The 13,904-nt window shown below is 37.3% G+C and overlaps 1 protein-coding gene and 1 long non-coding RNA gene across 4 annotated transcripts; one reads left to right on the forward strand and one right to left on the reverse strand.

The window, feature by feature from the left end:
- Positions 1-169: 169 nt before the first annotated feature.
- LOC148779328 (uncharacterized) lies at positions 170-1,110 on the forward strand. Its single transcript, XR_016048512.1, has 2 exons — positions 170-298; positions 491-1,110. It is a non-coding gene; the product is annotated as an uncharacterized LOC148779328 (long non-coding RNA).
- Positions 1,111-6,642: 5,532 nt separating this feature from the next.
- On the reverse strand, positions 6,643-13,602 carry LOC18445886 (putative protein phosphatase 2C 55). 3 transcript variants are annotated; one of them, XM_020674637.2, is made up of 6 exons: positions 13,492-13,602; positions 11,846-12,834; positions 9,018-9,342; positions 8,019-8,168; positions 7,439-7,500; positions 6,643-7,191 (listed from the first exon to the last, which is right to left on the reverse strand). In XM_020674637.2, exons 2-6 carry the CDS (start codon positions 12,658-12,660, stop codon positions 7,158-7,160), a joined length of 1,386 nt encoding a protein of 461 aa, XP_020530296.2. In that variant the 5' UTR covers positions 12,661-12,834; positions 13,492-13,602; the 3' UTR covers positions 6,643-7,157. The 3 variants fall into 3 exon arrangements, with proteins under 3 accessions (XP_020530296.2, XP_006856074.2, XP_088713024.1); XM_006856012.4 differs by lacking the exon at positions 7,439-7,500; XM_088856898.1 differs by lacking the exons at positions 7,439-7,500; positions 11,846-12,834.
- Positions 13,603-13,904: the final 302 nt, after the last annotated feature.

A 13,904-nucleotide genomic window follows, 5' to 3' on the forward strand; every position in this document is an offset into this window, starting at 1 on the left:
ATGATGTATTCATCATTTTCAAGATCTTTTTGGTCACCAGGATGTATTTGTCATTTCTAGGAGTTAATCCTTGGGACTTGTTCGTCATTGTCTCTTTATTTTGGACTCGCGACATGTTTGTCTTGTCTCTTTGTTTATTAGATATGTCCTTGACTTTGTCAAGCTCCAGGGACAAGTAGTTTATCGTGTGAAAGTTTCTATGACCCCGAAAGTAAAAGATGTGTAGTTTCAATGCATGGGAACTTGGCTGCATGGAGGTTGCACAGAAGCATGTCAAAGTATGGGAAATGAGATAAAGGTAGTCTAGTTATTTTTATATTTTGTTAGGGGTATTTTGTTCAATTTCTAACTCTAGGTTTTTATATATGGGACATTGTTGTAATAGCTAGTCAGTTCTTCCTCCTACTTGCCGTAAAGAGTTTCCATCTAGTTATTTTTATATTTTGTTAGGGGTATTTTATTAAAGTTCTAACTCTAGATTTTTATATAGGAGAGATTGTTGTAATAGCTGGTCAGTTCTTCCTCCTACTTGCTGTAAAGAGTTCCCTGTACCTAGAGAACCTTGAAGTGGAAGGCCATCTGCTTAGTGTAGTGGCAAGAATTGGAGGGTAAAACTCCCGTTTTCTTCACTCCGTTGATCGAGATCGAGGAAGCCGATTATTATGCAATCGGCTTTGGATCTACACTTTTTAGTGCCGGTTTGCGCTGCAGTCTCTCTCACATACGCACACTACTTTGCCAAGGATTATAGTGTCTGAAAATGGGTTCCGTTGCGTTCGTTTGTAAATGGACAGTTCGTGCTTTTGAGAAAATTATAAGCGTCCTGACATTGCAACTATTTGATCAAGATTTAGTTCTTGACGGTTATGAAAGAGTCAGCACTGTCGTCCGTTTATTCAGAAAATTAGCAATTGATTATATCTCAGAATCCTAGTAATAGCCAAACACAGAGAACACAAAAGTTCATTCCAGACACAGAGAACACAGAACTTCAGAGAGAGAGGTCTTACAGGTATGTAATTAAATTCTGTTAACCTGATGTGAGGGGGGAGGGAGAGGTGTTGGGTTTACGTGGTCTTTAAAAGACTTATGAATGCTTGTAAAAGGAAATGATAGAGTGGAACATAAACTCAGTGGGAGTATGGTCCCTCGTGGGCCATACTAAGCAAACAATGTTTGCAGATACCGGACTGACGATCTAGGACCCGGTTGGAAAAAACCCATGTTACATGGGCATAAAAAACAAATCCGAGAAGGGTTCTAATGGGTTAGCCTTTCATAAGGTCGGAGAATATGCTCGGATGAGTGAGCCGTGGGACTATGTGACCCTTGTCTGTGTGACCCTTGTGTATGATGGTGACCTACAGAGACTGGGGCCAAAGCCTCATCCATGTACCATCACATGACACGCATATCGATAGATCGTTCGAAAAAGTCAGAAATCCACCTTTTAGGGTGAAGTGTATGCATGTGTGAGAGATACCCCTACGCACCATAGGAGCTATGGTCGCATCAGGTCTAGGTGACATTGACTCGTCTCTAGGGAGGGACCTGAAATCCACAGCCCCTGCTTGGACTGTGGGTTATGGAAAACACTGGGTCGGTCTGATAAAGGAAGTGTGGTTTGTAGTCCCCATGATTGTTGATTCCTAAACCATATGGATCATTTTCCCATCAAATTAATTTAATTGTGTTTGTTTTATGATAAAAATTATTTTAAGATTATTATTCGAAGTTTTATGAACCTATGGATATTTTATTTATAATTTTTGGATTTATAAAATTAAGATATTGATTTTTCAATTGTTTAAATATTCAAATACTATTCTAAAATTCTTTTATTAATTTAAATATATAAAAATATCATGGGGGCCCATTGTGCACATGGGACCACCATATTTTTAGAAGGTGGGGCCCATAAGTGCCTCCCTTGGGTGGCACGCCCCACCCTTATTCTCGTTCCTATTATTTTTGGTGATATGTCATGTGGCCAAATGGTTGGAAGATATTGATTAAATATTGACTTGATATATCTTTGAAAGATTTTGTAGAAAAATTGGGTAGACTGGGGCTATTTTATGATATGCAGAATATTTTAATTAAATTTAATTTATTTTAAAATGGTTTAGGAAAGGGGGATAATGATTCATACACATTCCTTAATATTGATGGCTCATCTATGAATGGATGGCTCAGATCTCTCACCCCACAAATCGCCTTTGATCGACGGTTTATAATCAATCTCACAAAAAGATGCAAGCTAAAAAAAACCCTAAAAAACCCTAACCTTATTCAATGCCTATAAAAAGGGATTGTCTATATCAAAAAATCTTTACATCTTATCTTTTTATCTCCCTCTTAAGAAATTTTCTCTCTCTCATGTTTGATCTCTCTCTCCTAAATTGTGAGAGATGTTTAGTTTATGAAGTTTTTATGAAGTTCTTCTCTCATATCTCTCAAATATGGATTTATGGTTAAGGGTTTTAGGGTTTAACAAAAAGAGAATCCATCTCTCTCATACTAGGTTGCTAAGAGAATTCATCTAGAGTTTGAATTTGTGATAAAAAGGGTTCATGTTCCATTGGTGCGACTTGACCAAAATTTGCTTTCTCAGTACGAGATTGAAGCTAGACCGTTGATCCTGCGTCATCAGATGGTAGTGATTCGATGTGGGGTGTAATAAGCCTAGTTGAGGTAATCTTCGGCATTCTTTCTTTTATTTTTTGCGATCTTATTTTTTTTCTCAAGCATAGTGCATAGTTGTTTCAATGTCATCAAGCTATTAAGATCTTGGTTTTATTATTATGTTGATTTTATTTTGAAATTTATCTCATTATAATAGAGACCACATGTAAGTAATATTTTTTCAAAAAAAATTAAGGTGAAAAAAATATATATATATATATATATATATATATTTCCCGATAAAAAATTACATAATTCTTTCTTTCAATAGGGTTCTCTTAGAGAATCTAGTCTGTGAAAAGGGTCTCTTAGAGATTCTAGAGAGAGGTCTCTTTATAAAGACTCTACACCCTGTTTGCTGGTGGAGAGATTAATCCTGAGAGAGACATAGAGTTAGAGAGAGAGAGAGATTTCGTAGCCGTTTCTGCGCGGAAAGAAGTCACAAAGATTGGCCAAGGCTCATTGATTACCTTCTGCCCATTAATCAAACTGTAATTCTTTTTCAATGAGTTTCAGTTCAAATAAAGAAAAAAGAAAATGACAATATCCAATTCTTTTTTTGACCACAAAGAAAAGGATAATATGCAATTTCTTATGACAAAGAGTTTAACCTCAGTCCCAAAAAACAAAAAGGCTTAATATTGGATATTAATATACAGGCCAAAAAGCACAAACAAAATTGTTTTTCTGTCTTAATTTGCAAATTGTTAGGCAAATATAAAGCAGAGAGGGAGAGCCATGAATCCAATTCTCTCTGTGAATTGAATAAAACCCATTTGATGATTCCTCTTCTTAAGGTGGCCAATGAGAGATTGCTCTGCTGCTACAATTCGTAGGTCTCGAGGGACTCTTTCTGAATATTTGCTCCTTTTTTATCTCATGTTCTTAGAGAGAGAAACTGATTGTTTCAGTAGAGAGAGAACTCCCTGTGTTGTATTCATCACTCTCCAAGGTTTTGAACTTCAAAAATAGGTTTTCTTCTCTGTGATGGATTTTGGTCAGTAGGTTTTTAGGTTCGAATTTTGAACCATTGTGTCTCTCTCTCTAAGTCTGAAGTTTCTTCCATCGCATCTCTTTGTTTCTCTGTCTCTAACTCCGAAGTTTCAACCATTGCATCTCTCTCTCTCTCTCCTCTAACTTTGAAGTTTCAACCGTTGCATCTCTCTCTCTCAACCATTGCATCTCTCTCTCTCAGCATCATTCAATGGTTTATACACAATATATGGGCCATATATACGGGCCACATATTGATTAGTTCTTTCTGTTTGCAAATTTTGTTCTCCTTTTACGAATTTATTCACATGAAAATTAGGGCATTCATGTAATAAAAATGAAAAGCATTTTAAATAAAAATTGATAAAAATACTTATGACTATTTTAAGTGTATTTTGGTTAAATATTTCATTTGAATTATTATTTTCTAAATTTTTAGTGAATGCATCCTCTAAAGATGCATAATGTGTGCCCCAACCATTCATGTGAATAAAATTTGTAAAAGAAAAATATAAAATAGAAACCAAATCAATTTGTGGCCTCAGATAGGTCACTTTGGACAAGTGCTTGGCTAGTTTTGAGCTTTTCTTTTCTTTTTTTGGCACTGCTTTTATGCTTTCCTTATTTTTCTATTACTTGTTGTAAAAGGATTTGTTTCAATGTATGGGTCAGAGCAATGTTGTCATATTCGTTTTGGAATCTTTTTCGGTTTGGTGAGACAAACGAAGCAATTCAATGCTTCGGCCAATTCAAATGAAAACTTCGGATTTTTTTTAAAAAACTAATATAAATAAATTTGATATTTTTAAATAAAAAAATATATAAAAAAAATATTTTCTTTAAAAAATTATATAGATATTTCTTTACTTCGACCAAATTTTAAAATTTTAAATAAATTCACTTTACTTTGGTTTAGGCCTAAATCCGAAAGTTTTGACCTCTTCGGCCGAAGCGAAACGAATTTAACTTGTTACATAAATAAACGAAGTTGCCATTCAATGAATACTTGGGTTGCCTTTTGGGGACAGATGATCCTTGAGGAAAGGATTCGGGGTTTAACGAAGAAGTAATAATAAATTTTTCTCTAACAAATAATAATTATGGTCTTCTAATGTATATATGATAGCTATTTAATGCATATATGATAATTATTAAGCCATGTATAGCATGTCAAACACTTAAATTTGACAGTTCAATTGCGGGTTTCTTTGTTAATCTTATGAGGTTAGTGTAAAGTGCGCTGAATTTATTTATTTATTGTTTGGAGGTTGGTTATCAGGTTAAAGAGAATGGAACCCAAAAATTAAATCCTTAGGATACTCTTAAATTGGATTTTACCCGAGCGAATGAATAGTGGGAATGCTCACACAAGAGCATTAGAATTGTTTTGACACATCTCAAAATTTACTAAATTTATATGTGATGACTCTGAAAAACCACGTAATTGACAATCTCAACCTTGAGATATGGATATAGAAAAAAAAGAAAAGAAATTTCTAATCCATATCACATCAGATTAGAAATTTATTTATTTATTTTTCTATATCTATATCACATCTTATAAATGTAGACCATCAATTTTTATGATTTTCAAGCATTTATAGATTCGTTTAATGTACACTATTTCCAGAGTTTTAAATTTCATAATTAAAAATAAAAAAATACATTGTCTATTCGAACAATTTCTGATGCCCAAATTACATCTTCCAGTAAAATTTGGTGCACCACATTTAAAAATGGCACCTTATGAATCCATATAATGGTCTATTTTTCTCCTCCTTTTCACTGATTTAAGGCGCATTAACGTGCACAATCTCCCTAAAAAATATCCCTCACTTTTAACTAACGACGCCCACTAGCAACTAATATCCGTTGTCCGTCACAGAAAACAATGGTGAATACAATTGTGGTTTACCAGATTGGTACTCCAAGGGTGTACAGGATATACGCTCCTCCATTATTGGGTGGACTTAAGTTTAAACTTCAAATCCACCAAATTCTCAACAAAAAAGAAGGCAAAATAAAAAGACGTGCAGGGGGAAAGGGAAGTTGTATTTCCTGCGTAACCTAAAATAAAAAATTTCTTTCCATCTCGACAATTTTTCATCATCAAAGCTTTTTTCCAACTAAATGAAATTGACTACATGAATCCTAATATGCTATTATGCTTTATTAAAAGGCACATTTTTAGTGAGACCATAAATCCCCATCTTTTTTTTTACCAATCCCAACAAAAAATCTCAAAAAAAGTATAATCCCATATGAAAAACTCGGAAAAATCACATCTCCACATCCATGATTATGAATACAAAAGTCGAGATGAATCTCAAGCCCCATAAACGGTCCATCCTTCCTTTGTACAAATGGTACATTTTAAGTATTGATAAGATTCTCAACAAGCTTCTGCACCACTTTCTCAGGCCAAATTCTACATGACGGAACTAAAATGGAGTTGTTGAGTCATCCAGTGGAGTTCTTGAGCTGGATTTAATTTTTTCCATCAAGGTTTTGGGCAAAGCGATATACAGCCGCAGTCGTGCCGAATCCCCAACCAGAATAAAATGCCTAGCCAACTTGCAGCCAAGTCAAAGAGAGCAGTAAAAATATACTCAAAGCAACAAGTCTGTGGCCAAAGGCGGCAGATCTGAATTTTTTGGAAAGGTATTGGGCCACATTACATAGCCGACACCGAGCCAAGTCCATGGGAGCAGCAATTCAACAAAATACTCAAGAAACAAGTTTGTGACTGAAGGTGCTGGATCTGATTTATTCGGAGAGGTTATTTACAGAAAACAAAACTATGCCAAAATCTTAGCCTAAATTATAACCAACATAGAGCCAAGCTCATGAAGTCGACGGATCTGATTTTCCTGGAGAGGTTTTGAAGTAGGGCCATATGCTGTGTCAAAACCTCGACCTAAATAAAATGCATAGCAGACCTAGAACCAAGCATATGCGTAACAATTCAACAAAATACTCATGTAATATATTCAATAAATAAGCAGTAGCGCGCACACACACACACACATATATATATATATATATATATCGCATCAGAGTGCATAAAAAAATGCCCATATAAAGCAGGCTGCTTAGCACCCCACACTTCCTAACCTGCTCATCTACAATGCTGCTCCAATACTTAATATCTATCGGATCTCGTGGCCTATAAGTAGAAAGAGAGAAAGAAGAAAATGGGAGGGGGTTAAGAAGGAGAATCTATGAAATGGATCTTGTAATGTACGAGACCACAACTGTAATGTCATCAAGCTTGCCACCATAGTAACGGAAACCTGCATCTTGGGCAGCAGTAGAGAACGGAGTTTGGCGGTGCTGGTCTTGAGCTCGCTGCCTAGCAAGGGCCGCAATCTTTTGGGCAGTAACTTGAGGGCTCAGACCTGCTCTAACAGCATGGACCACAACAGCAGTCACCTCGCTATTGTAAAGGTTATCAAAGAGCCCATCTGTTCCTGCTATCATTACATCACCAGGTGCAACAGGAATCGAAAATATCTGTTGTTTTTGTTTTTCACAGGAGGAAAATTACGAATATAAGAAACTCGTGATAAGAAGGCATGTGTTTACTGATAATGTACAAGACAGGACACTAAAAAATAGGGTAAAAAAAGAACAGTTCATAAAAAATGATTATTTGCATTGCAGTGAATTTCATGGAGTGCCTATGGAATATCTGTGAAGAACCCAGTATATGCTAATTAGACAGAAAACAATATAATACAATTTAGACAACTCTGTTCACCTGTCAATCCAAGCAAACAACTGGACTTCAAGCCAAGATAGATTCCAGAAAATTGCATTGACCTATAACATAATGGAGAAATGCCAATAGAAAAAACATAATGGAGAAATGCCAATATAAAAATTGAGAACGCAGACTTTCCTCGCTAATCCAGTATAAACCAAGTACATGCAAGTGGTGAAGTGTATCTCGGAAAACATACATGCAAATCGGGGTGCAAATCCACCAGGCTGATTAGAACCAGATCCAGGTCTGGACCAGCAAAATGGACCCAGCAGCCAGGTCCAAAGACAATCCATTGGGGGCCAGAGCAGGGTCTGGATCCAGGTCTGCTCTGGACCCTGCCAGGTTAGGTCCAGGTGACCAGGTTGTTGTTGACTTGACCCATTGACACTCCTAAGATGCGAAAGCAGTTTTCTCTGTTTCTTTCTTTTTACCTTTCCTCTACGCAGAATAGAGGAAAGAACTAGGGGCGAAAGAGTTAAAGCACGGAAGGCATGTAAAAACAACAATATTTCCCCTGAACTCATTCAAAACACACAGCAAAAGCAATATCAAAGATAGTTTACATTTGCCTAACCTGAGCAGAGCTGGGTAGATCACTGCCATTTCCACTCTCAAGTTGGTATGTGAAGTTGAAATTGTGTTGCTGAACAGGGGAACGGAAAATGGTGCAACCGTCCCTAACCACAATGAACCCACTATCCCCAAGGTTGACTGCATGTAAGCCCTGAGGAGGATGAACATTTTTTTTCAACATTAGCATTCATTATACACTATACCATTCATAAATAAAAGAAATTTTATGCTAAAAAAGTTATAAACAGAAAATGCTCTTCAGTGTAAGAATGCAGAATACCAAAAAGAATTCCTTCCGCATTCCTTGTTTCTAACAATTAATGCCTTATTTACTGAACAGATATCTTCATGATTATCATTAAAAGCACACCAAACAGAAAGCTTTGATCCGATAAATTGTGTGTGGCACTGCTTCTTTGACATTTAAAATGAAGGAGAGCGGAAAGTTATGGTCCAAGTTAAAAAGACACTGATGTGTGTATCAGTGTGTGACAAAGATATACGAGCGTCAGAAAAGCCAACCTAAAAATTCGCCTTTCGGACACAACACACCCATACACCATTTAGATAAAAGTGGTGGGTAGGATTTTAGGTTAAATTAAAATACTACTATATTGAGATTTCAACAAGAAAGGCCAACAAAAGCCATCTAGGTTTCTAAATTGTAAGACAAGTGTCACATCCTAGTGTGTTGACAAGCACCAAAAACCTTATAGACATCGATGTTCCCGTTACATGGAGTACGGTACTAAAGACCATCTCGGGCATTCGGATCATCTTCCAAATATTCTTGGCAAACTATATATGTCAGGGGAACAAAGCATTCCCAATAATGACCGTATTGTCATTTTCAGAAAACCAACATCTTGATTTATTCAGGAACTAAAACCAACATCTTGATTTATTTAGGAACTACTTGCATGCACAAATCACAATGTAGAAAGTCCAATAAAAGGGAACTTTTCCTGGATGCAATAAGAACAAACAACAAGGGAAGCACCTTGTCTGTAAGTGCAACAATGCAAGCTGTCGAGGATCCCCGAGCTTTTGTACTAGTATAAGCTTTCTCCAAAACCCTAGCTGGATCAACGTAGCCTTTGGGTTCCTCCTCAATAGCTTTAACAGAGTGTGACATGAGCTCCCTTGCATATTGCCCAGCATCAACCCCTAGCTCCGCCCAACCACCTACACCATCAGCAACTCCAATGGCTTGCTCATCCACACATATAAAGTGAGCATCTTCTCCGCCAGTTTCCCCTTTATCAGGGTGTGGCAAATAACATGACCCTGACAAAAGCTTCAGGGTTTGGTCTCCCAATGCCTTCCTGTGATATGGTGACAAACAATAAGAAAAAATATGCAAGTTCCTCAATCTAATACATTTCATATGAAAGGATTAGTAAAAAAAAATTTAGTCGCTGCTAATGGCCATTGCATTGGAATCCAGAATCAGATGCCAACGTTGAAGTTTAGTTTTTAAGTTTGCATGCCATAATATGAAAAAATAAGGGATTTGACACTGTTCAAAGAAAAAAAATCTCTAGAAAGTCTTGTTCAGTCTTTATTGGTAACTAAAATTTTCTGTAAATAATAAAGGGAGCACTGGCAGATCGCCTATTTAATACAATATCAATGACAAACATAAGTTCTAGAGCTCTACACAAAGACGGAATTCTGGAATTACCATTTATAATAAACATAAATACGATATCCAGGCCAAAGATCAACCAAAGCAAAAACTTGGCATGGAAGCAAAAACTTGGCATTTATAATAACATGCTTGAGTCTTTCCTTGTCACACTCTAGCACATTTTGATGTTCTACATGGTCTTACTGAGGTTAGGGCCCTGAGGAATGGAGGAACAAGAATTCATGTAGTCGACCTAATTAATTGGGATAAGGTATGGATGAGGATGATGACATGTAGCTTGATATTATTCAAGTAACGTGGCTCCTAAAAATAATATGATCAGCAAATGTCAGGAAAGAGAGTAAATCTGATTGATCAAGTGTTGACATCATGCTACCTAGAATTTATGAACAGCCTTTTTGGTCGTAGCAAACAAACCCACATGCTTTTTACAATCTCTTTTGATTCAAAATACCTCTGCACAACAACTCCCTCCCTCCATTGCTTCATCGCTCCCTCCCTCTCTCACTCCCTCCCTCCCTCTCTCCCAAAACTCGTGCCCCTTTGCAATCCTAAAATTGACGACTGAAATCCTTCAAGAGGACAGATTGGAGGCCAAGATCATCCACGGTTACAGGTGCTGAACTTATTAACAAGATTTATCGATGTTGGGGTTACAAATGGGAAATGCCTATCCTTGAGAAAGATTTCCATTGAACCAAACATGTTCCCTAAGCTCTCTTGTTTTGGATATTTTTAGGGCTCACATGCACCGATTACCTAATATCAATTTTGGGTTGGATAATGGTTTCCTAGAAGAACTCAAAAGAAGTAAAGATTGGGTTTTTCAAATTTCAATGAAAGAAATGTTTTGGTTTTCAGAAGTCTCTCAAAGCCTGGTTCACCAATTTTCTTTGGAAACACCCTTGGTCACAGAGATTCAAGCAAGAGTTTGAACAAGAAGTTGGCTTCCGAAGAAAAGGGGCTTGAGGAGTTGTAGAAAGAGCAGCGCCCTTTGCAACAGAAATTACATGGAGGAACAGTTCATCCTCTGCATGTCTTTTCCATATAGAAACTGAAGCAGAGAGATCCATCATCATCATCGAAGCCTTTTCCCAACTAATTGGGGCCGGCTACACAAATCCTGGTCTGCCATTCTTCTCTGGTAAGGGTCATACCCTCAATGAAGCAAAGAGATCCATTGAGATAATAGGTTGGAGGCAAGGGACAATTTAAGTGTCACAAAATGCACAAGATTTATTAACTAGTACTTCTAGAGGAGCATTTTTGTGCAGGTTTCGTAGTTCTTGCTTCAATGGCGATGATGAATTTATTGTTCTTTTTTGTTGTATGAACATGGTTGGATTGAATCCTACTTGAATTTTGGGATTGGCAACGCTTCAATGGATTGGTGAAGAATTGAAAAGAGGGACCTTTCATTCTTCTAGGAGTCTGATTGTCTTCATTCGATTAAATACTTGGATTGTGTAATTTCACAGTTTTATGCAAACTGTTATAATAGGTGTATAAATTCATTTTCCTTCTTGGGTGCAAAAGATTGTTCATTCAAAAGAATTTCTGGATTTTGTAATCTGATTCATGCATTTGTCATCATATTGAATTGGGTTTCAGATTTAAGGGAACTCTGTTCTTGTTTCTGTTTACTAGATTTCTTCATTGAACTATCTATTTCTTTACTTGTTATTTTTCTTTTTGTTGGGAAATTAAGTCTTGTATGTTTTTCTTTGATTATGAGTGGATACGCTTTGTCATTTAAATGTGAAATGAAGGTTCTGTATGTTCTATAAAATGAGGATCTCAGAAGCAAGCTTGGGCGGAGGGCAAAGAGTGCATGGCAGGGGGAGCAAGGGATTGTGTATAACAGGAGCAGAGGACTGGATAATGTTTGTTCCTTTTCTTATCTTTTAACAATTAACAAGCAGGAGTAATTTGGTAAAAAAATACTTTAGAAAAAGCATGTGGAGTTTGTTGAGAAGAAAGAAAATGGTTGGAATTGTTGCCACCAAAAAGGCTTGGGGTTTCTTGTAGGGCTGGTTATGGTTTGGGGTGGAATATTCAGTTTCCCTGAACATCTCTAAGGCAAGCACAATCAATATAATGATCATAGCAATAAATTTGGTTAATACATGGATAGAATCATAACAATAAATACCTAAGGAGAAGCATCAGAAACTTACTGATCAGAAGCAACCTGGCTATTCTCAACTTGCTCATCTCTTGAGGATCCATCAAATGACATATCAGGAGCCGCACCAGCAGAGTATGGCATGGAAGAGGAGCCATGAAAATCATTGGCCTTCGGAGTCAATAATGAACTGGACCTACTTCCCAAGCCAGAAAGATCAAACAAGAAAGGACCACAAGCAATATTCGACCCAGCTGGTTCCCTATTTTTCATACTCCCTCTCACTATTCTACAGTACTCACCACATTTGACACTGTAAAAAGCACGAGCATTTGACCCCTGAACGGCCTTTACCCCAAGTGCTAATTGTCGAGGAACCAACCGCGCTCCAATAGTAAAAGCACCAGAGCACGACATTAGCATAAACACAATAGGCTTGCTCGTAGAAATACACTTGGAGTCTGAGAATGCGCAGCTAACATGATACTCGCATATCTGACATGAGGGCCCAGAAACTGAGGGCACTGCAAAAGTTCGAGAAAGGGTCCCAGCAATGGAGAGTGTGTTCCCTTGGTTAGATGCCTGCTTAGATGCTTTGTTCACTATATTACTCTGCAGAAGATTTTGCAAGATGATCAAAGGTGAACAATGGTCCGATCTAGCAACATGTAATCCTGATGGTGAGATTGCAGGCCATTTAGAAAGAGCAAAAACTGGGTGAGGGCAAGAAAACCAAGAATTGGCAACACGAAATCCTCGTCGAAATGGGGACCCAATGAAACTTCGAAGAGTTTGGTCTTGAAGTGGATTCCAACTAGGTAAAAGGAGCGCAATCTTCAATCTCAGAGTGGAAGAAGTAGATGGCATCGTAACCCAAGAAACAAAGTAACCAAATCACAATTCCAACTTTCAGTGCTCCACATGAAATTCTCTCTCCTACATCAGGTTCTATCAATCATATGATCTCAACACCTCATCATCAATTCTAGCAAGGCTTAAGTTAAACGAATTATGTTTTCCAAGATAAATAGATTCAGATACCTGATCAAAACAAATATTAACGAGGTAAATATCACGCCAAGGAATATATAGAAAAACACAGAAAATTACAAAAATTTTTAATAGGGAAAATTATTACTCAGTAACAGGTTGATGACGTTTTTTTCCCTTTTTTTTAGAGGGGGAAGGGGGGGGGGGGGCTAGGGGGTGAGGTCCACGTAGAAAGTAAAATCGCAGAAAATTAAAGCCGGAGAATAAAAAAATACAATGATTTGTGAAAAGACTTACAACAGAAATAAAGAAATTAACATATGAAAAAAAAACTCTTTCCTTCAAAACCCTAAATCCAAACCCCCAAGGCATGGTACCGCCTTCACCAATTCCAAATTCAAACCCCAAGATGAATCACTCCCAAAACCATATCAAAACTAGAAGCAAAGCCCCCACAAACTCAAACAACTCCCTTAAAGTCGCAAACCATTCCAAATAAACCTCGACCCACACAAACTACACCACAAACAAATCAGGAACCCCAAACATAATGTCGAACTAGATTCAGCAAACCACCATCGAATCAGGTAAAAACCCCAATAGTGACATCAAATACAAATCAAAACTAGAGCACATGAAACAAAGAGCTTATCAGAAATATCATGCGATATAGTTGCAGAGAAGCCATTGAAGGCGAAGAGTGAATACCTGGTGTGGAAGGCCAAAACCCTAGCCCTATTTTTTGGGAGTGGGTTTTGCTTTCTCCTCTTCATGTATCCTTCTATTTGATTTGATGACCAAAGACCGCAATACAAGCGTGGAAAACTCAAGAACTCACCTGTATATATAGAAAGTTATGAATGACGAAAAATTCCAGAATATCATTAGAAATTTCGATATTACGCCTAGGCCGTTTTAGAGGCCCAAGTGACCCCTTGTGGGCAGTGAGTAGGGGTGGCAACGGTTGAGGCCCGGTTCAACCCGACCCAATTAGACTTTACCCAGACCTGGACCCAACCGTGATCCAGGTTGGGTCTAAGTGATTTGGACCTGGACTCAGGTTTATAAAAAATAAAACATATTTTATGTATTATTTATTAATTTAAATTTCATGTATTTTA

Source organism: Amborella trichopoda, chromosome 13 (genome assembly GCF_054954075.1).
Source record: "Amborella trichopoda isolate Santa Cruz 75 chromosome 13, AtrichopodaSantaCruz75HAP2 v2.0, whole genome shotgun sequence".
NCBI lineage: Eukaryota > Viridiplantae > Streptophyta > Magnoliopsida > Amborellales > Amborellaceae > Amborella > Amborella trichopoda.